Source organism: Nyctereutes procyonoides, unplaced genomic scaffold (assembly GCF_905146905.1).
Source record: "Nyctereutes procyonoides isolate TBG_1078 unplaced genomic scaffold, NYPRO_anot_genome, whole genome shotgun sequence".
NCBI lineage: Eukaryota > Metazoa > Chordata > Mammalia > Carnivora > Canidae > Nyctereutes > Nyctereutes procyonoides.
Window position 1 is genome coordinate 21,384,355 of NW_026575126.1, and position 27,548 is coordinate 21,411,902.

The window sequence follows — 27,548 nt, forward strand, 5'->3', positions numbered from 1 at the left end:
CTCTAACCTCTTCTTCTACCACTACCTTTCCCTTTCCATTCCACCCCTACCACCCCTCATTCTAGTCACAGTGAGGATGAATCAATTTTTTGTCTTATAAGAATTTCTTCTCTTCTGAACATTATCAAAAAAGTTTCATTCCCTCCCTCCTCTGCAATAGCACTGATATGGGAACTGACAATATTTTTTAAAAAGTTGAAGTAATTGAATAAAAGAAAAAAAAATCATTGGGTCCTTCTCAAGAAGACTGAAACAATAGTCACAAAACAAAAAGTGTGATACCAAGGAAAATATAAATATGAAGAACAATCACCCAGTTGTTTTATAGCCACTCCTTTCCATTAAAAATCTGAGCACCGAATCTTAGAGCTGCTACATATTTTCTCTATGACACTGACTTAATGAGAATCCATGCCTTTTGCAAAAGTCTAAAGGAGACAAAATCTACCTAATTTTATAGGAGTATTAAGATATACACCAAACATATATCCAGCACTTGTAGCTATTTTTAAAAACATGTATTAATTAAGCTAACTTTGCAAAAATTTTTCTCAGACTCTAAGTTATTTTGCCAAGCTAACATGTGGGAGGCACTATAGCACACAGTATTAAAGAATATACTTTAAAAACAGAGGGAGCTTTTGAATCTGGCTGCACCAAATTTTCTAGTTTATGGCCCTGGGCTAGAAAATTATTATATGGTAATATATTAGCTGCCATTGATAATTCTAGCTAAGGAAATTAATCATTAAATAAAAATACTGCTACCAGCATTGCCTACACTATCCTGAAGAAAAATGTAATGGCGCCTTAGGATTCATACAGGCCTAGCTCTGCAGTTATGAGATTCCTAACTCAAGTAAGGAAAATCCCGTTCTTTAAATGTTTAACAGAAATAAATACTGAAAGGTTATTTTGAAGCTAATTTAGAAAGTAAAAAGAATAGAATTATGAAAAAAAAATCACTGGATTGATAATAGGAATGCTTGAGAGTTCAGTAGTAAAAACCCTACCGAATACAAATTAGGAAAAATCACAACTGTGCAAAGCTGTTATACCTCAACAAATCTAGTTTTGTTTTTATTATTTACAATCCAAATGTCACCTAGAAATGGACAGTTATCTTACAACAATCAGTAGTAGTTATTATGTTATAAAACAAAATAAAAATCTGTCACTCATTAATCTTATTAATCTGTCACCAGTGTCTCTGACATCAGGTTTTTGCTACTCAGAAAAGTAGTTTGATAGTTACAGAGGTTTAAAACTCAGGCAGAACTGCTGGGAAATTGAAGCAAAGCAAGGGGAAACAGTTTCAGGTTCCTACTCTGCTTTTATCTACCAAGAAGAGTGATCTTGGGCGGCAAGTCACTGAACTTTGACTGCATGTCTACTATGTGGCAAACACCATGCTAGATTTTTACATTTATTATTTCATATGACCTCACAATGCATCGGAAAGTAGATAGTATTATCTAATTAAGGCTCAAAGAGAGATTAAATAATCTAGCCCACATTCACAAAACTCAGTGTAGTACTGAGATACAAAAACCAACATACATACATATATGAGTATCATATATATATATATGTGTAGTACTGAGATACAAAAACCAACATACATACATATATGAGTATCATATATATATATATATATATATATATATATATATATGATACTGGGTTCAAAGCTGATGACTATGTGTGTGTGTGTGTGTATGAATGACTCAAATCAAGCTATCTCCAAGGTTTCTCTTCAGACTATATTTTAGTCTGAGAATCATATAGAGTACGATAGACTTTTAAAAAAAATTTCAACAAAGGTGAAGAGAAAACACTATTAGTCAATTCCCTTAATTCAATTTATAAACTGAGGATCTGTTCATGACTTCTAAAAACATCCCTCCTAAACCCACTCCAAAATTAGTTGCTGCTAATAGAAATATAGGTTATATCTTCAGGACAATAAAAATAATTGAGTACCTATATTTTAGAGCCTATATAACAAGATAGGCGTAACAAGCCCTCAAATCTATGACAACCAAAATTTCTGTGTAAATTTCAAAGATGGATGCTATAAACAAGATTTTCATACCAACACCTCAATCATGTCCTCCTTGGATGAGAAAAGATTAGTCTTTATTAAACATTAACATATAATTTAAGATTTAAAAGTAGATACAGGCTTTAGTGGGATATTATGGCCACAATGAAACTGACATTTCATTTAGTGGCAGGATATTATTGCATATGTTACTTTCAACACTTTTAATATTTTCAAGTGCAAACTAAATATCCCTATTTAAATTATGCCTAGGGAAAAATTCCTAGTATCAAACAATAAAAACAAGTTTGATTTTTAAATTCACCAACCCAACTTCAATAAAGAACTTAATCAGACACTTAATACTTATACTAACTTACCTGCATAAGCAACAATCCAACTATAAAAGCACTTCCTTGACAGTAACCAACCTCACGATCCACTAAAGAATATGCCTAAAAAGTAAAAAATGTTCAGAAGACTTTAACATGCTATATTATATTATATCTTCCTTCTCTAAACACCTAAAAATATAGAGTGGAGTAAAGACCATTTATTTTTTAGAAAAGCTTTTGCTTGCTGGTTGTAGAGATTATCCTATAAGTGTTTAAAAAGTAGGTGATTTATTACATAAATTTTTTTTTTACAATTTCCCAATTAGAAACTGAGAGCTCCTAAGGACAAGAAAATAAATCAGTGAAGTAACAAATCTTATAAAATGTTTACCTGAGGTAAAACCAGAGTAAGGTTAAGGTAAAGCATTGGAAAAACTGAAATGGTTTAAGAAGAAATTAATATTTCACAGAAGTAGTTGAAAGGGAAAGGAATTATGAGAAGAAAAAAGGCAATATTGAAAGAAAAAAATGACAATGGCACACACTTTTAAGAGCTAAGAGCTTTTAGCAGTATTGGCCACAGTAAGCAGAAAACTTTGTTCCGAGATTATGGAACTCACATAAGATAAATGATCCATTTTCATAAAGGATCTTTCTATGGTGTATATTGATTTATAGGCTATTTGATTTTAACCAACTAATACCAAGCAAAGGGATGAATTTTGTAAGTTCTCCAAAATTAACAGTAATGTAGCATTAAAATTAAAACAGAAATTATTCTAATGACAAATTTCTGAAAAAGAAACTTGTGAAGGTTCATGCTTCACTATATGTATAATTTCAGCCTTCTGAGAATTCACTTCAAAAAATGAATAAATAAAACTTACCTTCATTACATTAAATAAAACCTCCTGTCCAAGGCTATCTTTTTCCTTAAAAAAATTGTGTTCAGGATAAGTTCTAGCAATGTCCCTTCGGATCAATTTTTCACACGGTGAGGTCATTTTCAGGAGTTCTGAATACTGATCCTTAATTGGCATACTTTGTGCGCTACATAAAAGTTGCCAAACTATTGCTCTAAAGTGGTGGGGTATCCCTTTACGAACAAGCTCCTAAAAATAAAAAGATAAAATTTTTAAAATGAACCATTTAAGTCTCCTACCTTAAAAGCCATGGAAGACATATTGGGCTTTGGAATGGAATGGAACACTTTATCAAATTTATAATTTACAAAGCTACCCTTAATACTAGGGAACCTTTTAACCAAGGCTAAGACTTGGCCCTTGAGTGTGTCCTATTCTGGTCAGGGGGCTACAATACCATGGATAAATTCTTGGCATTTCTCCCAAAGTATGGCCTCTAAAGCTATTAAGGAAGGAATTGATAATCTGCAGAGCTGTGAATGAAAGCACAGTAACCATTAACTATCAAAGAGGTGTTGCAGGCCAAAAAAAAAAAAAAGTAAAATACTAATAATTCAAAGATGCTGGGTATTACAACTTCATTCCTGAATATTAAAAAAATGCAAAAATTTAATTTCTAAAATAATTTTCAGCTATATATTTCTGCCATTAGGAGACACTTATAAAAACTGGTATCTACAAATCAAAACTTTTACAGGCACAAATAAATGAAAACATATAAAACAGAGCTCTTTATTATAGCACTTGGAAAGTATTAGAATCTGATTTTTTAAAAATCTATTAACTCATGCCTTGATGCCCCTTTGGGATAAGAGGAAGAACTTCAAGAAAGAATATGAATACCTTAACTTGCTTTTCCTTTTTTTTGCGTACATCTTCCCATTCATTTACAATTCTTCCCCAAAGAATCCAAGAATCTTCTTCAAGGTGGCTGAGGTTGCTAGAGGCTGATGAACTTGATACAAGGGAGGAGCCACTGTTTCTTCTTGACCCATTTACAGATCTTAAAGACTTACTATCCGTCTCTAACAATCTAAAACATAATTAAAAATTGCTCAAGATCTAATTTCACAGTGATACCAGATGAAGTAATGATGATACTTAGAGCTGCACTATAGCCATGGTTTTAGAATATACACAATTTCAATAATCTTCTTGGCATCTATAAAATTACTGCTATATTTTTTTCATCTAAACATGGCAATTTCAAAAACTTTTTAAAGACTTTGAGAGATAGGGAGAGAAGGAAAGAAAAAGAACCTCAAACAGACTTCTGCACTGAGTGCAGACTCTGTCTGACACAAGGCTCAATTCCACATCCCTGAGGTCATGACCTGACCCAAAACCAAGAGTTAGATGCCTGACTGAGCCATCAGGTGCCCCAAATTTCAAAACTTGATAGTAAATTATGTGAAATATTTTAGTGCTATTAGTCCCAACATAATTTCCCTTCATCTCACTAAAAAATACAAATTAGAAGAAATTCGGTGAGAAAAGTAGTTGGGAGGGCTTCAGAAATAAAGAAACTACAGTTGGAACAGGTATAACAAATTTTACGAAAGAACTAATCCTAACATGTTTCGAATGTGTCGTAGGCTAAAAAAAAGCAAGGCAGGGCCATACAAATCACCCAAAAAGACCACTTCTTTTTTCACTTTTCTCTACCCACGTATAAATCTGCCCCCCAAAGTGTTTTGTTTGGCCATACAGTGTTTGTATAAACTGAACAATTATTAATATTAAATTGGAATATTTTACTTGTTTATATACACATATATTCATATTTATTCACAACTCTGGCGATTCTCTTGAAAAATAAAAAGATAGGACAAAACCAGGCCCATATTCCTGCACAGGAACAACAAGGTATAGCAGAGTAGGTGCTTCACTCTTTAGATGGAGTACTTTAACCCACTCAGTCTCCAAAGTCCCTACTATTTTTTTTTAAGATTTTATTTTATTTATTCATGACAGACAGAGAGAGAGAGTGAGAGGCAGAGACATAAGCAGGCTTTAAGGAGCCTGATGTAGGGGATCCCTGGGTGGCGCGGCGGTTTGGCGCCTGCCTTTGGCCTAGGGCACGATCCTGGAGACCCGGGATCGAATCCCACATCGGGTTCCTGGTGCATGGAGCCTGCTTCTCCCTCTGCCTGTGTCTCTGCCTCTCTTTCTCTCTCTGTGTGACTATCATAAATAAATAATTTAAAATAAAAAAAAAATTAAAAAAAAAAAAAAAGGAGCCTGATGTAGGACTCAATCCCAGGAGTCTGGGATCATGCTCTGAGTCAAAGGCAGACACACTCAACTACTGAGCCACCCAGGTATCACGATAATCCCTACTATCTCCCAAAAACTCAGGCAACTAACAGCTTTTATTTATCATTGGGTTTGCACTCTCAAAGTGAGACCTCTTCACTCTTAAGGCTCTATCAACTTTATGTTTCCTTATCTGTTGAAAGATGAATTAAGATAATTTCAGAGATCAAGTCCATGACTCATCACATCAAATCCATTATTTCTTTCATAAAGAAACAGACTATCAAGAAAGGTTGGAAAATGTGGCTTCATCACTATAAAGATGTAAATTACATGTCATTCAAATAAGAACCCTAAAAGATCTATTTGTGTTTTTAACATGGCTACCATATACTTCCAGTACTTTCTTGAGAAAGTCATCTGCTTAGGATACAAGAAATGCTCCCAATAGTAATTTAAGATAAATAAAAACTAATAAAGAAACATATGTGTCAAATCCTACTGAATAGACTATAGAAATACCCTTTGTGTGGGAGATTTATAACTTAATCATCCTTTTGTTCCTGACAGGATTTAGCTCAGTGCAAAGTACATTACTGAGTTAAAATAAAATAAAAATCTCCATATTAAAAAAAACTTCAAATCCCAAATATGTCATATTCAATAATAAAACTCAATAACATAAACTGAACAAATTCTATTCTTATTTATGGGATAGTTTATTTCCATTGCAACAATAATTTATATAAAATATCTCAAATGTTGCTAGAAACAGAAAAATTAAGGGTCAAACTATTTGCTATAAATATTCTTTATTAGAAAAAATAATTAATGATGGTGTTTACTTAACTTCTGTTTTTTCCATAGATATTATTTCAGTAAGTCCAAAATATATCTTATGGAAAAAATTAGCCTACCTATGTAAATACTTTTATGTATGAGTCTAATCCCTCTGAATTCTAAATAGTATAGAAAAACAAACTTTACTGAAATAACTTGAGCCGAAGTTATTTATTTCAGTTAATTATTCATTAAGTGCTTGTTATATGCCAAGTAATTTAACTACTGCACTACCATCAATAGAGACATGTAGTTAAAAAGGAAATACTGGTATTTCCTAAGCTAAACATAAGTTTGAGATACAAAGGAAGTATAGATGAAAAAGTCCCTTAACAGAAGGCTTTTAGAGAGTTAGAAAGGTCTCAGAGATTGCCAAGTTATAACTTTTGGTGTAAGCAGGAATGCCAGGTGCAATCATGGGTGTGAGTTAGAAAAGAGGGTAAAATAGCTTATCTTCAGAGGACACTGAAATAGGTCCTAAATGAGAAGAACATGCAGCCAAGAATACTTTATCCAGCAAGGCTCTCATTCAGAATGGAAGGAAAGATAAAGAACTTCCAAGACAGGCAGAAACTGAAAGAATATGTGACCACTCAGCCAGCTCTGCAAGAAACACTAAGGGGGATTCTGTAATAGAAAGAGGAAGTGGAAGGGAACAATCCACTAAAACAGGGACTGAATAGGTATAATGATGACACTAAATTCATCTTTCAATAGTAACTCTGAACGTGAATGGGCTTAATGACCCCATCAAAAGGCACAGGGTTTCAGACTGGATAAAAAAGCAGGACCCATTTATTTGCTGTCTACAAGAGACTCATTTTAGACATAAGGACACCTACAGTCTGAAAATAAAAGGTTGGAGAACCATTTACCATTCAAATGGCCCTCAAAAGAAAGCAGGGGTAGCCATCCTTATATCAGATAAACTAAAGTTTATCCCAAAGACTGTAGTAAGAGATGAAGAGGGGACACTATATCATACTTAAAGGATCTATCCAACAAGAGGACCTAACAATTCATCAATATTTATGCCCTGAATGTGGGAGCTGCCAAGTATATCAATCAATTAATAACCAAAGTTAAGACATACTTAGATAATAATAATACACTTATACTTGGTGGCTTGAATGTAGTGCTTTCTATAATCGAGAGATCTTCTAAGCACAACATCTGGAAAGAAACAAGAGCTTTAAATGATACACTCTGGACCAGATGGATTTCACAGATATTTACAGAACTTTACATCCAAACGCAACTGAATACACATTCTTCTCAAGTGCACATGGAACTTTCTCCAGAATAGACCACATAATGGGTCACAAATCAGGTCTTAACCGATACCAAAAGATTGGGATCATCCCCTGCATATTTTCAGACCATAATCTTTGAAATTAGAACCAAATCACAAGAAGAAGTTTGGAAGGATTTCAAACACGTGGAGGTTAAGGACCATCCTGCTAAAAGATGAAAGGGTAAACCAGGAAATTAGAGAAGAATTAAAAAGATTCATGGAAACTAATGAGAATGAAGATATAACCTTTCAAAATCTTTGGGATACAGCAAAAGCAGTCTTGAGAGGGAAGTACATCACAATACAACCATCCATCCAAAAACTGGAAAGAACTCAAATACAAAAGCTAACCTTGCACCTAAAGGACCTGGAGGAAAACCAGCAAATAGATCCTACACCCAGCAGAAGAAGAGAGTTAATAAAGATTCGAGCAGAACCCAATGAAATAGAGACCTGAAGAACTGTGGAACAGATTAACAAAACCAGGAGTTGGTTCTTTGAAAGAATTAATAAAATAGACAAACCATTAGCCAGCCTTATTTAAAAGATCAGAGAAAAGACTCAAATTAATAAAATCATGAATGAGAAAGGAGAGATCACCACCAATATCAAGGAAATACAAATGATCTTAAAAACTTATTATGAGCAGCTTTACGCCAATAAATTAGGTAATCTAGAAGAAATGGGTGCATTTCTGGAAAACCACAAACTACTAAAACTGGAAGCAAGAAATAGAAAACCTGAACAGAGGACAGTGAAATAACATACACAAATATACAGAAGTATAAGAAAAAAACGTATAAATGAAGTATTCCAAATAAAGATACTACATTATTTAAAATACTGTCCCTGACATACAGAAGTGACTCAAATGGACAACAGCTATGAATATAAAAGTTAAAATTATTAAAACTCCTTGAAGAAAACAGGAAAAATCCTTTACAACCTTGGAGGAAACAAATGTGTTCATGGGACACAAGGAAACACTAACCATAAAAAAAACTGATGAAAAAATAAAGTAGACTTAATCAAACTTAAAAACTTTGCTCTTCAAAAGATACCCTTAAGAAAATGAAAAGGTAAGTGATAGATTAAGAAAAAAGTGTTCTCAACATATGTATCTAACAAAAGATCAGTATCCAGAATATACAAAAAATCTTACAATCAGAAGTTAATACAGTTTTTAAATGAGTAAGACCTAAAATTGACATTTTACAAAAGAAGATCAAGTGGCCAATAAGAAATCAAAAAACATTGAACAACTTTAGTCATCAGAGAAATGTAAGCTAAAATCACACTATGTATTAGAATGGCTAAATTTTAAAGATTGACCATAACAAGTGTTGCCCAGGATGGCAGCAATTTTAACTGTCATATATTGATGGTCATACTTCAACCACTTTGAAGGACTAAATACATTTTCATATGACCCAGCAAGAGAAACGAATACCTATGTCCTCAGAAAGACTTGAAGAAAGTTCATAGAAGCTTTATTCATAATAGTTAAAACCCAAAACAACCCAAATATCCAGAAAAAATAAATGATCAAATTGTGATACATTTCATTCACTGCAATACTACTCAGCAATAAAAAGAAAAAAAAAACTAAAAAAATGAAGAAAAAAGAAAGTAACAAACTGCTGATACACATAATAACATAGATGAATCTTACAAATGTTAGGTTGAGTGAAAGAAGCCAGATGCAAAAAAGCATATACTACATGATTCCATTTATATGAAGTTCAAGAACAAGATAGAAGAAAATATAAGAGTAAATCCTCATGACTCTAGGTTAAGTAAAGTCTTCTTAATATGACACCAAAAGTATTGAATAAATAAATAATACACAAACACACACAAATTGAACTCATCAAAATTAAAAATGTTTCATACCTTACTAGATCCATCAAGAAAGTGAAAAGAAAACCCACAGAATAGGAAAAAAAAATTGCAACTCAGAAGACTTTTATCTAGAATATATAAGAAATTCTTATGACTCACTGAAAAGACAAACAACCCAATTAAAAAATGGTCAAATAATCAGAATAAACATTTTTCAAAAAAATTACAAATGGCCAATAAGCATATGAAAAGTTGTTCAACATCACTAATCATTTGGGAAATGCAAACCAAAACCTTAATAGGCACCACTTCACAACCACTAGGATGGCTATAATCAAAAACACCTAATAACAAGTGTTGGTGAAGAAATGTAGACACAGGAAATCTTAGGCACCAGTTTTAGGAATGTAAAATGGTAAAAACCATTTTGGAAAACAGTATGGTAATTCTTCAAATGATTAAACAAAGAATTATCATGTGAACACCAATTCTACTCCTAAGTATACAATCAAGAGAAATGAAAATCTATGCCCAAGAAGGGAAGGGAAGTGACTGCTAATGGACACGCAATTTCCTGTGGTGACAGTGCACAAAAGTTACATAACACATGTTAGCGGCAGCATTATTCACATTAGCCAAAAAGTGGAAACAATGCAAATGTCCATTAATTGTTAAATGGATTTTTTAAAAAAAACCACACTGGTATAGCCATACGATGAAGTATTAGTCATAAAAGGGGATGGAAGTATTGGTACATGCTACAACAAGGACAAACCCTGAGAACATTATGTAAAGTGAAAGAAGTCACAAAAGGAAACATTGTATGACTCTACAGATATAAAATATCTAGAACTCAGAAAGTAGATTAGTTTTTGCTGAGAAATGGAGTAGAAGTGAGAGGAGCAAGAAGGAATGGAATAGTAACTGCTTATGGACATGTGCTTCCTTGTGGTGATGGTTATACAACTCTGGATATGTGAAAAAAACAGAGTTGTATGTATACTTTAGATTGGTGAATTGCATGTATGTGAATAATATCTCAAAAAGTGTTATATAAAAAAAGAACAGGTAAAATATATCAATGGAAATAAAAATCAAAATAAGTTTCAGAGGGGTGAGGATGCTAGAAAGGGAATGAGGGAATTTTCTGGGATGACAGAAATTTTCTAACATGATAGAAATCGTCTATGTGTTAATGGACGGTTTACACACAAATGTGTCAAAACTCAAATTAAAGAACTGAGCATTTCTCTGATTGCAAATTATACACCAACTTTATAAAAATTTATAGAAAATACTATCTATGGGGGCAGCCTGGTGGCTCAGCGGTTTAGCGCTGTCTTCAGCCCAGGCGTGATCCTGGAGACCTGGGATCGAGTCCCACATCAGGCTCCCTGCATGGAGACTGCTTCTCCCTCTGCCTGTGTCTCTGCCTCTCTCTCTCCTCTCTGTGTTTCTCATGAAGAAAGAAAAGAAAGAAAAGAAAGAAAAGAAAAGAAAAGAAAAGAAAAGAAAAGAAAAGAAAGAAAGAAAGAAAGAAAGAAAGAAAGAAAGAAAGAAAGAAAGAAAGAGAAAATACTATCTATGGTTAATGACTCTAGGAGTAGTGACAATTAGGTGAGAATCTACTGCTTTTCTATTCCTGAAAGCCCTTTCAGGAAGGCTAGTTTGTTTCTTTTTATTGCTGAGTAGTTTAAGCCCTTTAAAACTTTTTTTTAAATGACTATTACTTTGTAAAGGACTGTTTTTTATATATTAAATATATGTATTTTGTTTTGCTGTTGTTGTTTTTTAAAGATTATATTTATTTTAGAGACAGAGAGATAGCACAAATAGGAGGGGCATAGGGGTAGGAAGAAAGAAAATCCCAAGAAGACTCCATGCTTAGCATAGAGCCCAATGCAGGGTTCAATCCCAGGACCCCGAGTTTAGGACCTGGGCTGAAACTAAGAACCGGACTCTTAATCAAATGCACCACCCAAGTGCCCTTCAATGTATCTATTTTGTAAAGAAAGGAAAATATGAACATTATTCCATCTTTTCCTTTTCAAATTCATTGGTCACTCTAGCAAATTTCAGACTTTTTTTTAATTTTTTTTTTAATTTTTATTTATTTATGATAGTCACAGAGAGAGAGAGAGGCAGAGACACAGGCAGAGGGAGAAGCAGGCTCCATGCACTGGAAGCCCGATGTGGGATTCGATCCCAGGTCTCCAGGATCGCACCCTGGGCCAAAGGCAGGTGCCAAACCGCTGCACCACCCAGGGATCCCTCAGACTTTTCTTTTCTTTTTTTTTTTTTTTAATTTTTATTTATTTATGATAGTCAGAGAGAGAGAGAGAGAGAGACACAGGCAGAGGGAGAAGCAGGCTCCATGCACCGGGAGCCCGACGTGGGATTCGATCCCGGGTCTCCAGGATCGTGCCCTGGGCCAAAGGCAGGCGCCAAACCGCTGCGCCACCCAGGGATCCCGCCCTCAGACTTTTCTAAAGATGAACTTCAGAATTTTTTTTCAATGCTATAGGTATAATAAAGAAGTCTTTTGTTAGAGAGTTGGAACATTTTCCAGAAAGTAATACTTGAACTGATTCTGTCAAGACTCTCCCCATTGAGCTACTAAATCATGGTACACAGAAAAAGAATTTACACATTCATAAAGAAAATGTAGACTTGGGGAGCCTGGGTGGTTCAGTTGGTTAGATGTCTGCCTTTGGCTCAGGTCATGATCTTAGGGTCCTGGGATCAAGCCCAGTATCCGGCTCCCTGCTGAGCAAGGAGTCTACTTCTCCCCCTCTCTCTGCCTCCTCCCTCCTGCTCATTCTCTCTCTCTCTCTCTCTAATAAACACATACAATCTTTGGGGAAAGAAGAAAAGGAAAGAAAGAAAGAAAGAAAAGAAAAGAAAAGAAAGAAAGAAAGAAAGAAAGAAAGAAAGAAAGAAAGAAAGAAAGAAAGAAAGAAAGAAAGAAAGAAAGAAAGAAAGAAAGAAAAGAGAATGTACTTTACAGAATATGTAGTTAGAATCATGTCTTCTTATTCCTCTTTGCTAAATACAGTAATGAAACAACTCAGGAAGACTCCTAAAAGGTTGCCACCTAGTTGTAATATAATTAAAATATTCTGACATGGTAGTAGAAAGTATACGCTGTCTGAAAATGTCAACAATTTCCAAAGACTTGAGGCTAGTTGGGATGCCAGAAAGGCTCAGTGGTTGAGCTTTAGCCCAAGTTGTGATCTTGGGTCCAGGGATCAAGTCCCACATCAGGCTCCCTGTGAGGAGCCTGCTTCTCCCTCTGCCTGTGTCTCTGCCTCTCTCTGTCTCTCATGAATAAACAAATAAAATCTTAAAAAAAAAAAAAAAAAGACTTGAGACTAGCAACTGGAAAAATGGTAATACAGCATTACTCACAGGTCTGTGTACTGCTGAGAAGTCTATTCAAAACGTACTTATTTCCCTTTTTGCAGTGCATGTGGGTTCACTGCCTTGTACAGACTTATTGCAGAAAAAGAAAGTACCTTTCTATCCCATCATAATTTCCTTATGACTAATATAAGAAATTTAACAGATTCAAGGAAAAGAATACTGACCCAGCAGGAATATTGTATATGCTACAATCAAAGGCATTCTCCACAGGGTTGTGTGGCCTCCTGGCCATTTTTTTATCTTCCACTATTATACAGTAATTCATAAGCCCAAATTTATTCATCCTCCCAGAATGCTGCCAGACTAAAACATCAAAGATTGGATGTTTATTTATTGGAGAATACATAATCCTCAGCCTAAGTAAGCAACTCCAAGTTTTTGCTCTAAGGACAGCATTTACAATGGCTATAACCCCACATTAACTGAGATGGGAGTGCGAGAAAGCTAATTTTCAGTTGGACTACGCTTTAAGTGAATCTACATTTGGCTGCTCCAGAAGCTTAGAAGACTCAGGAGAGAAAAAGAACTTCCATTTCCCTGATGGACAGAACTAGTGACTAAACTGAGAACAAGCGAATATGCTAACAGAAAGTAGTTTCAATTTTATCTTATTAGGCAGATTACCTTCACCATAATTTTGCTACTGAGGAACTGAAACTTATTCTCACCAACGGGTCACCTATTTAAGGAAAACAGTAGAGGGTGTACTTCATGATGGGCATACGAGAAAAAAAAGAGTAGCTTGATAAACATCAAAGAAAAAGCCTCTCACAATAATACCATGATTGAAAAATATAATGGAGGAGAAGGAAAACAATGGGTTCTCTTTTGGGTATCTGGAGTATGAAGTACTTGGGGGACATCAATGTAGGTAAGACGCACGGCAATGTAAAAGAACCTTAGAAAAGAAGTGAAGCCTACAAATAGAAATCTGGCAATTATCATAGTCCCCCCCGCCCCCTTATCCACAGCTTCACTTTCTGCAGTTTCAGTCACCCACAATTAAATGCGGTCCATTAACAGGTGATTCTCCTTCTGACTTAAAAACAGAAGATCAACAGTGGCCTACCGCTATGTCACAATGCCTACGTCACTTACCTCACTTCATCTCATCAAGGTAGATATCTCATATCACCACAAAAGAGTACGTTAAGATATTTTGAAAGAGACCTCATTCACACAACTTTTATTACACTGTATTGTTATAATTGTTCTATTATAGTATTAGTTGTTGTTACTAATCTCTTACTGTGTCCAATTTATAAATTAAACTTTATCATAGCTATGTATGTATAGAAAAAACAGTACATATACAGAGTTTGGTACTATCCACAATTTCAACTAAGCACTGGCATTCTTGGAATGTATCCTCCACAGACAATGGGGAACTACTCTATTTATGGTATCTTATTTTACTCAGCATAATGCTTTCCTATGGATATCAGAACTAAAAGATCAGGATACACAGCAACAGGTCATCATGCCGTTTAGAAATGTGTAAACTGTTAAGATAATTTACAAAGAGATAAGGAATGATCCAAGAAAAGCTAATGTAAAAAATTACTACATAAACTAAATTCACTGGCACTTGGTTCAGGGGGATCAACTTTCCAAACACTGTTTACGTATCTCTAGTAATGTTACATCAAAGAAACAGGATCTGAATGTACTAGGAGAAAGAATAGCAAGTAGCAAGTTAAAAGAAAGGCAAATCAGTAGCAACAAAATATCTGGCTGATTCACAGAGGAGGCACACATTTTCTCATCAACACCATCAAGCACAAATTCGAGTCTCAAAGCAACAGAAACAAAAAGGGGAGAATTAAGAGAAAACCCAACAAATTAGCACAGGAAACAATTCAGAGACAACTTACAGTGGGGATACCTACACATGACAGGGATGGCTCCACTTCTGAAAGCATGGGAGTTTTCTTTTGCTTCTGTTTAAGATGGGGTCTCAAAGAAGGCAAACACAGGAGACTCGCACCTCCCTCCCAAATATCCTGATCATAAACTGATGGTTTGGGGATTACTTTTATATAGACATTCCAGACAGACAAGCAAAGCAGACTTCTTACTTTTCTTAATTTTAAAACAATAGGAACATAAGTTTAATAAATTCTTTAAATTATATTATCAAATTCCTTAGAAATCAGTTGATAAAATTCAACATAATCCTCAATAAAAAGAAAAAGAATAAAGAGTTTATGTGAAGATCTTAAAGGCCTCTCATACAATTGAAATTACATGAATTTTTAACAGAGAGATTTGAAAAGATCTGTTTTTACTTCCTTAATAGTCATGGTTGTGTTATAGAGAGTATCCTCAGGAAAACGAGGTAATGCTTTAGTAGTAAAATTATAAAGATAAGATGAAAGATCATCTAGATTAGCACTGTACAACAGAAATATACTGCAAGCCCTTTATATCAGTTTAAGTGTTCTTAGAAGCCACATATAAAGTAAAAAAAAAATTTAATGTAATTAATTTTAATAATTTTTACGAAATATAATCAAAATATCATTTTACCATGTAATAAAAAATTTAATTGAGATATTCTTTTTTCAAATCAACTCTTCAAAAATCCGGTATACATTTTACTCTTACAGCATATAACAATTCAGACCAGCCACATTTGCCACATCTGGCTTGTGGCTAACATACTGGACAGGGTGAATGGTCTTACAGATGTTGGTAAGAAAAAGATATGTAAATTAAGGTTTCAAGGATTCTTGCTTACTACATTTAAAAATACATAAAATACATTTACTTTAGTTTAAAAGAACCCTTATTCATTTCCTTATTCTCATATCTCATCTCCAAAAATCTGTTAAAAAGTAAATGTTTATTCCAAATAGTCGAATATAAAAGGAGCAAACATGGTTGCATTGCCGAACTTTTGAACCATACAAATAATGGCTGACCCATTAAAAATTTAAATCAGCAACATTCCCACCTTAATTAAAATGCACTGCTATCACACTTGAACCTTACCTTCCTAAATTCATCTCTGCCAAAGCCTTTGTATTTTTAAAATGAAAAACACATTTAACACATTAGAAAAAAAGAGCTGTCCCATTTCAACTTTAAGGCTATCAATCATTAACTTTCATCAAACAGATCTTTGATATTTCTTCACATTTCTTCACATCTTTCTGGGATTGCCACATGCACTGATTTTTTTAAAAGTCATAATTGCAGTAAAAGTATAAGTAGGAAAAACTATATAAAAATGTGGTACTTTCGGACGCCTGGGTGGCGCAGCGGTTGAGCGTCTGCTTTCAGCTCAGGGCATTTCCGGGATTAAGACCCACATGGGGCTTTCTGCATGGAGCCTGCTTCTCCCTCTGCCTATGTGCCTGCTTCTCCCTCTGCCTATGTCTCTGCCTCTCTCTCTCTCTCATGAATTAAAAAAAAAAAAGTTGGTATTTTCATGTTTCTTAAATCATTTTCTAATACATTGCCATTTTTATACTTTCTGAATTAAAGAGAGTTAAGTAACATAACCAGAGACTCATCTATATTTGGAGAAGAGAACAAAAAATCCTAAATAAAAGCATATCCATATATCCCTTATTTTAAGTAGTAGTTACATCTCATAATTTTTACTTTAGTTATGTAACTTGCATATCTACATTATATACCCCAGAAGTGGTCAAAGAAAATTTAAGTTATTATTCTTATAATTTTTCCATGGGTTTAATAGGTTAGCAGGATAGTAGGGCAGAACAGGGAGAGGAGAGCTAGACCTAGTGTTTGCCATTTTACTTTTTGTTAGAGTCAGAGATGTGTTTTTCCAGCAAGACTATTATGTAGATCACTCCCTAATAGACATTTCAAGGTATTCCCACTCTATTTCTTTTCCATTTGCTGCAAGTCTGATTTATCCTGAATAGGGGCTGATTACTGGTCCTAAAATGAAGAAGTGTGGAACAAAGATGTACTTAATCTGCAGCATGAGATGAAAATGAAATGAGAAACAAATAAAACTTTGTTGTTACAATTTTTTAAAAAGTAAATGATGTAAATATGCCAATTAAAAGGCAAAGATCATTAGTCTGTATTTTAAAAAGCAAGACCCAACTATATGCTGCCTGGCTGACAAAGATTAAAAAAAAAAAAAAAGGATGGAAAAATATATAAAATTTTAACACTATTCAAAAGAAAGCTACAATAACTATACGAGATAAAGTAGATTTCTTTTTGAAGATTTTAATTCTTAGAGAGAGACTGTGTGTACACATGAGTGTGGGTGGGGAGAGACAGAGAGAGAGAGACAGACTTAAGCAGACTTCCTGCTGAGCAGGAAGATCTACCCCAAGATCACAACCTGAGCCAAAACCAAGACTCAGATGCTCAACTGACTGCAACACCCAGGTGCCCCGGGATAAAGTCGATTTCTAAGCAAACAATATTACCAGGACTAGAGAAGACATTTCACAAGAGGGCATAACAAACTCAAATGCTTATATACTCAAAAACACAACTTTAAACTACATGAAACAAAGACTACAAAGAATTTAAACAGAAATAGTCAAATCCACAATTATGGTTGGAGGTTTCAATAGTCTTCTGTCAATATCCAATATCAGAAGTAAACAGGAAACCAGCAAAGATACAGTACACTTAATATTATCAAATAAATTTAATTGATTAATGTTTACAGAATACTCGAAACAACAGCTGAATATACCTTCTTCTCAAATTCACATAAAATGTTTACCAAAATAAGATCACATTCAGGATCATAAAACAAGTCTCAACAAGTTTAAATGGCTATTGCTAAAGGAGGGCTTAAAAAGAAATATACAGCACCAAACATTTATATTAGAAAAGACAATAAAAAGACACAAACATTACATACAAATGTCAAAAAAAAAAATCACAAGACAACTACAGATCAATATTCACTCTGAACATAAATGCAAAAATCCCAAATTCAATTTTAGCAGATCTAATCCAACAATATTTTATAAAGACAATATATCATGACCAAGTGAGTTTATCCCAGAATGCAGAGTTGATTTAACATTCAGAAATCAATGTAATTCACCATATTAAATAAGAGGAACACCACATGATCATCTCAATAAATGCAGAAAAAGCATTTGACAAAATCCAAAATCTATTTCTTTTAAACTCTAAGCAAACAAGGAAGAGAAAGGAACTTCCTCAATCTGATAAAAGCCATCTACAAAAACCTAGTTAACATATTTGATGCTTTATCCCAAGATGAGGAAAACAAGAATGTACGTCCACCACTTATATTCAAATTTGCTAGAGGTACTGGCCAGTTGTGATAAGGCAAGAAAAAAAAAAAAATAAAGGCACCCAGATTTAAAAGAAAGAAGTTCAAAGTACTTTATTCAAGATGACATGCTCATCTACATAAAAAATCTCATGGAATCTAAAAACAACAAAAATATAAACCTACCAGAACAAGTTTAGCAAGGCTAAAGGATACATAAGGCAATACAATTCCAATCAAAATCTCAGCAAGTATTTTTGTGGAAATTAACAACTTGAGGTAAAATTCATATGGTAATGCTAAGTTCCAAAAACAGTCAAAATGGGTGAACTAAGTTGGAGGATTAACATGATCCGATTTCAAGACACAGTATAAAGCACAGTAATCAAGATAGAACTGTACTGGCATTAAGATAGAAAACAGATCAATGGAACAGAGTTAAGTCTAGAAATAAACCTATACATACAATAACAACTAATTTTTTACCAAAGTGCAAAAGTACTTAAGTGAAGAAAGAATAGCCTTTTCAACAAATGGTACAGGAACTATTAAATATGCATATTCAAAGTATAGATATTTGAATCCATATACTTTGCTCCATAAACAAAACTAACTCAAAATAGATCAGATCTAAACATAAAGCTATTAGAACTTCTGTAAGAAAATACAGGAGTCAAGCCCTGTGACCTTGAGTCATCAAAAACACAATCTGGGGGCAGCCCCAGTGGCGCAGCAGTTTGGCGCCGCCTGCAGCCTGGGGTGTGATCCTGGAGACCCAGGATCAAGTTCCACATCGGGCTCCCTGCATGGAGCCTGCTTCTCCCTCTCCCTGTGTCTCTGCCTCTGTGTGTGTGTGTGTGTGTGTGTGTGTGTGTGTGTGTGTGTGTATCTATGAATGAATAAATAAAATCTTTAAAAAAAAAAAGCACAATCTATAAAAGAACCATTTCAAAATGGACTTCATCAAAATTAAAAACATATGTTCTTCAAAAGATACTATTAAGAGAATGATAAGCCACAGACTGGTTAAAAATATTTTAAAACCATATAGCTGTTAAAGAACTCATATTCCAAATATACAAAGAACTCCTAAAATACAATGATAAGAAAGCAAATAACCTAATTTTTAAGAGGCAAAAAATTTCAAATTTCTTTTATCAAAAAAGATACTTCAATGGCAAATCAGCACATAAAAAGATGCTCAACACCATTAGGAAATGCAAAGTAAAACAATACTGTTAGAATGGCTAAAACTAAAGACTAACCAAGTATTAGCAAGGATGCAGATGAACTGAAAATTTCATAGTGATGGTGGGAATGTGAAAAAGTATAGGCCCTTTTGAAACAGTCTGACAGTTAAATATGCATCTATCATATAAACCAGCCATTCCAATCCTTGGTATCCGCCCAGGAGAAATGTAGCATACATCTATGTATACTAAGGCTTTTACACACAAATAAATAATATTCACAGCATTTCATAACAAAAAGTGAATAAATTATGATATATCCATAATAGAATACTACTAAGCAATTAAAAATGAACTATTCATACACATTACAACATGGATGAATCTCAAAATAATTATGCTGAGTAAAATACTCCATGTAAAGAAAAGTACTTATTATATTATTCCATATTTCTATAAAATTCTAGAAAATGCAAACTAATCTACAGTAACTGAAAGCAGATCAATAGCTGTGTAGGGATGGGAAGGGGGATAATAGATATGTTCATTTTCTGGACTTTCGTGATTATTTCACAAATATATATACGTATGTCAAAACCTATCAAACTGCACACCTTAATTATATGTACTCTATTATGTCAATTATATACAAAAAAAGTTACTAAAGGTTATCTCTCTTGTTACCCTTAAAGCCAGTGGTAGTATATATCTTGACTGAACATAAAAAGGAAGTCTTCCAATAATTCTTTTGTAGCTAATGCCCAAAAAGAGCTTCTGATAATAATAATGTGAAAGGGTTTATAGGGTCCAGAGTATACATTCCTAACAACTATTCTATTTCATTCCCATTAAGAGAAAAGGGCATTTTGCCTTCCATGAATAAATTGAATGAAGAGATTTCCCACTCTAAACCATAAATCAGATATCTAAATTAAATTACTTTATAAATTAACCAAAGGGGACTGGTTAGAGTTTAAATTAAAAATGGCAGTTTTAGGGGCACCTGGGTGGCTCAATTGGTTAAGCATCTGCCTTCAGCTCAGATCATGATCCCAGAGACCTAGGATTGAGCCCTGCTTTTGCATCAGGCTCCCTGCTCAGTGAGGGGTCTGCTTCTTCCTCTCTGTCCTTCCCCACCCTCCCACTGCTCATGCTCACTCTCTTTCTCTCTCAAATAAATAAATAAAATCTAAAAAAAAAAAAGAAAAGAAAAAATGGTAGTTTCTTTGCCTTAAAAAAAAAAAATCCTAAAATTCAGGAACTTAGGGAATTTGCTATATTAAGAAAACAAATCTCTAAAGCAGGGATCCCTGGGTGGCACAGCGGTTTGGCGCCTGCCTTTAGCCCAGGGCGCGATCCTGGAGACCCGGGATCGAATCCCACATCGGGCTCCTGGTGCATGGAGCCTGCTTCTCCCTCTGCCTGTGTCTCTGCCTCTCTCTCTCTCTCTCTCTCTCTCTCTCTCTCTCTGTGTGTGACTATCATAAATAAATAAAAAGAAAAAAAATTTTTTTTAAATCTCTAAAGCAATCTGAGCCAGGAGAAAATTTTAGTACAACTTTAGTTTTAAGACCAACTCTTCCAAAAAAGACTTGAATACTCTTGTTAAATAATTTTGATAAACATGGAGCCAAACACTAGAAAATAAACATTCATAGTATGGGTAAACTTATATATACACATATATACATAAATGAATGATTGAGCGTGTATAACTGCAAAGAAAGAAAAGCCAAGCAACCTCACTCACCTGTTTTGTTCCTCCAGTTTAGCCAGGAGTTCTAAGTCGTCTGGACTCAACTGTGAAGGGGAAGATGGAGAAAGGGCTGGCGTGGATAGTGTGGTAGATGAGGATGTAGTGTGTAATGAAGCAGATGGACTTGCCACCTGACTGGCCATCTGACTGACTGTATGTGATACTGTGTTCTTCACCCATGAGAGAGTAGAACTCAGCTTTTCTGCTACCTTGTCTGTCGCCACCTACAAATAAAAATGAAAGTTGAATATATTTTAGTTTTATTGCATTTATTACCAAGAAGGTAAGAAGTTTTACCTAATAAGTTAAGTTATACCTAATAACCACCATCACAATATTTTCTTTGAGGTTATAAAGGTAAAACCTACTTTAGCAACAATTGTCCTAACATCCATATTTCAGTTCTGCAACATGAACAAACTAGAACAGTGTTTTCCAAACTACATGCTAAAGTTCTTCAGAGAGTAATAAAATCAATAAAATCAATATGACAGGTAATGCCAGCACCTTTTAAAAATGAAAAAGAAAATATCAATGTAAATATATACTGTTATTCTTATGAAATTGTCTATATGAACATATATTTCATATATGAAATTGTTGGTTTAGTTACATATATGTATTACAACTACATAATACACATACATACATTTTTTAGTATACTGAGTTGGAATATAAAATGTATTCTGTAATGAAAAACATTTGAAAGCCAAGTAATTAAAACATGTCCAATGGGTGATGAGGACCCAGAAATGCTGTAACATAACTAATAATTCAACAAAAACTAGGGTTGTTTAGCATAAATTAAAATGTAATAAGACCCATGATACCTGTCTTCAAATGGCTAAAGAGTATTTTTATAGAAGAGGGACTTTTTCTAGAAGAACAAAATTATGATAAATGATTGAGTAGAGTGGGAGAGATGCAAGGCACAATTTTCACATAGTTAGAACAATTCAGAAATAAAATAGGATGCTTAGAAAGAATAGACATCCCCATCAACGGCTATAACAAAGCAGTTATTATAACAGCCAAATGTCAGAAGTTGAAGATAACTTTCTGTTTGACGTAGGTAACCAAAATTTAAAAAGCCCTTAAGATCCCTCCGGTTGCTAAGATTCTGATATCCATATATTCAGTATAAATCATGCCCATCTCCTAAGCAGATATGTATACAAATTCAGCTGAAGAACAAAATATATATAAATAATATTCAAACATGGCATTATCACTTCACTAATGAAAAACAATATACATAATAACCATATTTGAATATCTATATAAAACTAAACATTCTTAATGATATGTTTATAAAATAAGGTATTAATAGGCTTTTTAAGGGCCTACATTTTCTAAAAACTATCATAAAAAGAGCTTTTTTTTTTTTAAGATTTATTTATTTATTCATGAGAGACAGGGAGAGGCAGAGACACAGTCAGAGGGAGAAGCAGGCTCCATGCAGGGAGCCCGACATGGGACTCGATGATCCCGAGACCCCAGCATCACACCCTGGGTGTGAAGGCAGGCATTAAAACCGCTGAGCCACACAGGGATCCCCATAAAAAGAGCTTCTTGATTGTGAAGTACTTATATAAAAGCTAATAACTATGAAGCACTTTTATGTGCTTTGAGAAGATCTTAAATTCTATATCATAGGTAAATGGCTAAAACACTGTGAATTATTTTCGGAATCAGCATAGTCTCAGCTAATCTTAGTTATATATAGCAATTCATGCTACAGAAATTACAACACCAAGACATACAATCCCACTGAAACTATTTTAGCAAACACTATTCTCATGGTTTGCCCAAAGCCTTTTTTGTCACCTCAAAACATAGATGACTCTCTCTCTATCCCCCTGCCCTATTTCTTCCATCTCAACCCAGCAGAATATTTTGATGTAAGGAAAGAATAAAATGGAAAAGGGATTCTAAGGTCATATTTGAGCAACTCAATATGAGACTGGAACTTCTAAGACAAAAATGTGATTACAAGTGTTGAAAGGGACAGAAGTTTTTTTTAACCTTAGAACACCTCTTATCTTTAGTAACTCATTTTAGAACTTACTTCTCTTAGAAACAGTATTATAGGTGGTATAAGGGGACCCAAACTGTTGAGGGAAGAATCTCCAAGAAAGACAAGTAGGATACAGTGTGGAACCCAAGGAAAAGAAGTATGGGGCAGATCACATAGGCTTCCAGGCAAAAGAAGTCCTCGCCAATGCACAGAGCAGCAGCATACCTCCTCAGGGCAAAAAGCCTGACAGGAACCAAAGGATAACTTAGCCAGAACTTCCTTTAAATAGTAGGAGTCATGGTAGACCACAAAATAGCCTATTGTGATTTGTTATCCTTTTGATCTCCTCTACATAATTACAACTACAAATTTATTTGTGAAGATGGCACTAATTTGCATCACAGTAAACAGAAAACCTAATGTAAATCACAGTAAACACAGTAATCACAGTAAACAGAAAACCTAATGTAAAATTTACAGAAAACTGTTACCCTTATTAATACTAACCATTAATTTCAAATATACTTACAAACTTTCAAAAATTAAGACTTCACATTTCCATTACATAAAAGTTCTCTACTAGAGTTAACTGTAGGAAAAGCAAAAGATTCCTATTTGCTTATTTTTCATTTGTTAAAACAAATAAACTTTTCATACCCCTTCTGCACACTGTAGCAACAGGCTTCCATTTAAAGAGTTTGAAATAACCAAGAGCACAATCCTGACATCCTTTCAACTTTGCTGAAATTCAACTGATACGAGATTCAATCTAGATCTAATGAAGGCTCATTATCTCATCTTTAAATGTTAAATACTTAAATATAACTGGAGTATTTAATTGCAGTTTTATTTCAATAAAGTTTAATACTCTTGGTTCTAAAAATCCCATAGGACTGATTCATTTTTCAATATCATCATGTTCTATTTTTCCTTTAACTCTACAGTACTTTTCCAAATCTCCACCCTGTCACCTCTAAATCTCCTTCCCTCATCCTATGGTAAACTGAGGTGATGAAGACATAGTAAATCTGACAATGCCATTACATCACAAAGTTCCTGTCTACCTCATAGAGAGGTTATGCATTTATTTTTAAATATTGAACATACTTTGAAAAGGTTAAAACCACCATTAAAAATGCTTAGTAATCAGGCACAAATGACACATATTGTAGCACTTCATTTTTATAAAATGTCCATAACAGGCAAATCTAGAGATTGAAAGTAGATCAGTGACTTCAAGGGGATAAGGGATGACTGCTAATGTGCATGGGATTTCTTTCTGGAGTGACAAAAAAGTTCTGGGATTGGATTGTGCTGATGGCTACACAACCTTGTGAATGTACTAAACGCCACTGAACTTTAAGTGAGTGGATTTATGGTATGTGAATTATTATCTCAATTTTAAAAGGGCTTAGTTAATCTCAGAAAACTACATAATCTATGATTACGGAATCTATGATTCCAACCATATAAAAAAGGCAAAACAATGGAAACAGTAAAAAGATCCATAGTTGCTAGGGGCTGGAGTAAGGGAGAGATGGACAGGCAGAGCACAGAGATTCTCAGGGCAGTAAAAACACTCTGTACGATAGATACCACCTGATGGACACGGATCCTTACACATTTGACCAAATCCATCCAATACACAACACTAAGAGCGAACTCTAATGTAAACTAGTGGATTTGGGGTGATTATGATGTGTCAATGTAGGTACGTCAATTGTAACACATGTACCATGCAGATGGGGAATACTGAAAAAGGGGGAAGCGAAGTATGTTGGAGGACAAGGGAGTATATGGGAAATCTCTGTACTCTCCACTTAATCTTGCTGTGAGTCTAAAACTGTTCTAAAAAAGTAAAATCTTAATAATAGAGTTTAGTAGGATTCTCAGATATTACTACAAGATTTTAATAGGATCTCCCATGAAAAACGATCATGGTTCTTCTATTGTTCTGTATTTTACTATAAGGATGCTCTTTACTCCCAAAAATGACTATTTTATTCTTTTAAAATTTATTTTTATTTTAATTCCAGTGTAACTAACATACAGTGTTATATTAGTTTCAGGTGCACAATATAGAGATTTAGTAATTGGGCATATTAGTGCTTATCAAAATAATTGTACTTTTAATCCCCTTTGTCTATTTCACCCACCCTCCAGCCGCTTCCCCTCTGGTAACTATCAGTTCTCTATAGTTGAGTCTGTTTTGGGGGGCGCCTGGCTGGTTCATTTGGTACAGCACACAATGCTCAATCTCAGGGTCATAATTTCAAGCCCCACATTGGGCATGGAGCACTATTTAAAAAACAAAACAAAACAAACAAGGTCTGTTTTTTGGTTTTTCTCTACTTTATCCATTCATTTATCAATAGACACTTGGGTTGTTTCCATAATTTGGCTATTGTAAATAATGCTGCAATCAACATAAGAGTGCAAATATCCTTTTCAGTTAGTTTTTCATATTCTTTGAGTAATATGCACTAATACCCATTATGATATGGGAATTCGATTTTTAATTCTTTTAGGTTTAGGAACCTCCTTACTGTTTCCATAGTGGCTTGCATTCCCATCCCTGCTGCAAGAGGGTTCCTTTTTCTCTACATCCTTGCCAACACTTGTTTCTTGTGTTTTTGATGTTAGCCATTCTCATAGGTATGGAGTGAAATCTCATTGTGGTTTTGATTTGCATTTCCCTGATGAGGGGTGATACTGAGCATCTTTCACTTTGTTGGCCATCTGTATGTCTTCCTTGGAGAAATGTTATTCATGTCTTCTGCTCATTTTTAATTGTATTGTTATTTAGGTGCTAAGTTGTGTAAGTTCTTTATACATTTTAGATACTAACCCTTTATTGGATGTCATTTGCAAATATCTTCTCCCAGTCAGTTGTCTTTTAGTTTCATTGACTGGTTCCTTTGCAATATACAAGTTTATGCTTTTAAATAGTCCCAATAGTTTATTTTTGCCTTTGGGAGGGCTTTATATTTTGCTTTAGTTTCTCTTGCCTCAGGAGACATATCTAAAAAAATACTGCTATGGCCAATGTCAGAGAAATTACTGCCTGGGCTCTCTTCTAGGATTTTTATGGTTTCAGGTCTCACATTTAGATCCTTAATTCTACTTTTGTCTACAGTATAAGAAAGTGGTCCAGTTTGATTCTTTTGCATATAGCTGTCCAGTTTTCCCAACACTATGTGCTAAAGAGATGTCTTTTTCTCATAGCATATTCTTGTCTCCTTTGTCAAGAACTGATTGACCAGAAAATCATAGGTTTATTTCTGGGCTATTTTGTTCTAATGATCCATGTGTCTCAAACTCTGTGCCAACACCAAACTGTTTTGATTACTGTAACTATGTAGTATATCTGGAAATCTAGGGCTGTGACACCTCCAGCTCTTTCTTTTCCAAGATTGTTGTGGCTATTTGGGGTCTTCTGTGGTTCCAAATTTTAAGATTATTTATTCTAGTTCTGTGAAAAGTGCTATTGGTATCTTGATAGAAATTGCACTATATCTGTAGATTCTTTGGGTAACACAGGCATGTATCAGTATCTTCCAATTCATGACTATGGAATGTCTTTCCATTTGTTTATGTCATCTTCAATTTTTTTCATTGACGTTTTATAGTTCTCAGAGTATAGATCTTTCATCTCCTTGGTTAAATTTATTCCTAATATTTACTATTATTGGTACAATTGTAAATGGGATTTTCTTAATTTCTCTTTCAAGCTTTGCTATTCATGTATAGTAATGCAAAGGATTTCTGAATATTGATCGTGTATCCTGCAACCTTACTGAATTCATTTAATAGTTCTAGTAGCTTTTTTTGGTGGAGTCTTTAGGGTTTTATATATATAGTATCATGTCATTTGCAAAGAGTGACAGTTTGACTTCTTCCTTACAGATTTGAATGCCTTTTATTCCTTTTTTCTTGTCTGATGCTGTAGCTAGGATTTCTAGTACTATGCTGACTAAAAGTGATGAGAGTGGGGGTGCCTGACTGCCTCAGTTGGGAAAGCAGGCAACTCTGTCTCAGGGTTGTGAGTTCCAGCCCCACATTGGGTCTGTTCACTTTCTATTTCTTCCTGATTCAGTTTTGGGAGGCTGTATGTTTCTAGAAATGTATCCATTTTTTCTAGGTTATCCAATATGTTGGCATATAATTTTTCATAATATTCTGTTATAATTCTGTTTCTGTGGTATTAGTTATTTCTCCTCTTTCATTTCTGATGCCTTTTTTTCCTTTTTGATGAGTCTACCTAAAGGTTTATTAATTTTGTTGATCTTTTCAAAGAACCAGCTCCTGGTTTCACTGATCTGTTCTACTAGTCCTGGTTGGTTTTTGTTTTGTTTTGTTTTATGCATTCCATTACCCTGT

The 27,548-nt window shown here is 34.3% G+C and overlaps 1 protein-coding gene across 9 annotated transcripts in view; it reads right to left on the reverse strand.

Annotated features, from left to right (window-relative positions):
- The window catches only part of EVI5 (ecotropic viral integration site 5), a 197,235-nt gene that overhangs the window by 126,159 nt on the left and 43,528 nt on the right, over window positions 1-27,548 (reverse strand). For all 9 annotated transcript variants that reach the window (XM_055340087.1, XM_055340091.1, XM_055340092.1 and 6 more), the window contains 4 exons: window positions 21,146-21,375; window positions 4,146-4,335; window positions 3,267-3,491; window positions 2,425-2,499 (listed from right to left, as the gene is read on the reverse strand). In XM_055340087.1, coding sequence (XP_055196062.1) covers window positions 2,425-2,499; window positions 3,267-3,491; window positions 4,146-4,335; window positions 21,146-21,294 — 639 coding nt within the window. In that variant the 5' untranslated portion in view covers window positions 21,295-21,375. The remainder of the gene's footprint in view (window positions 1-2,424; window positions 2,500-3,266; window positions 3,492-4,145; window positions 4,336-21,145; window positions 21,376-27,548) is intronic.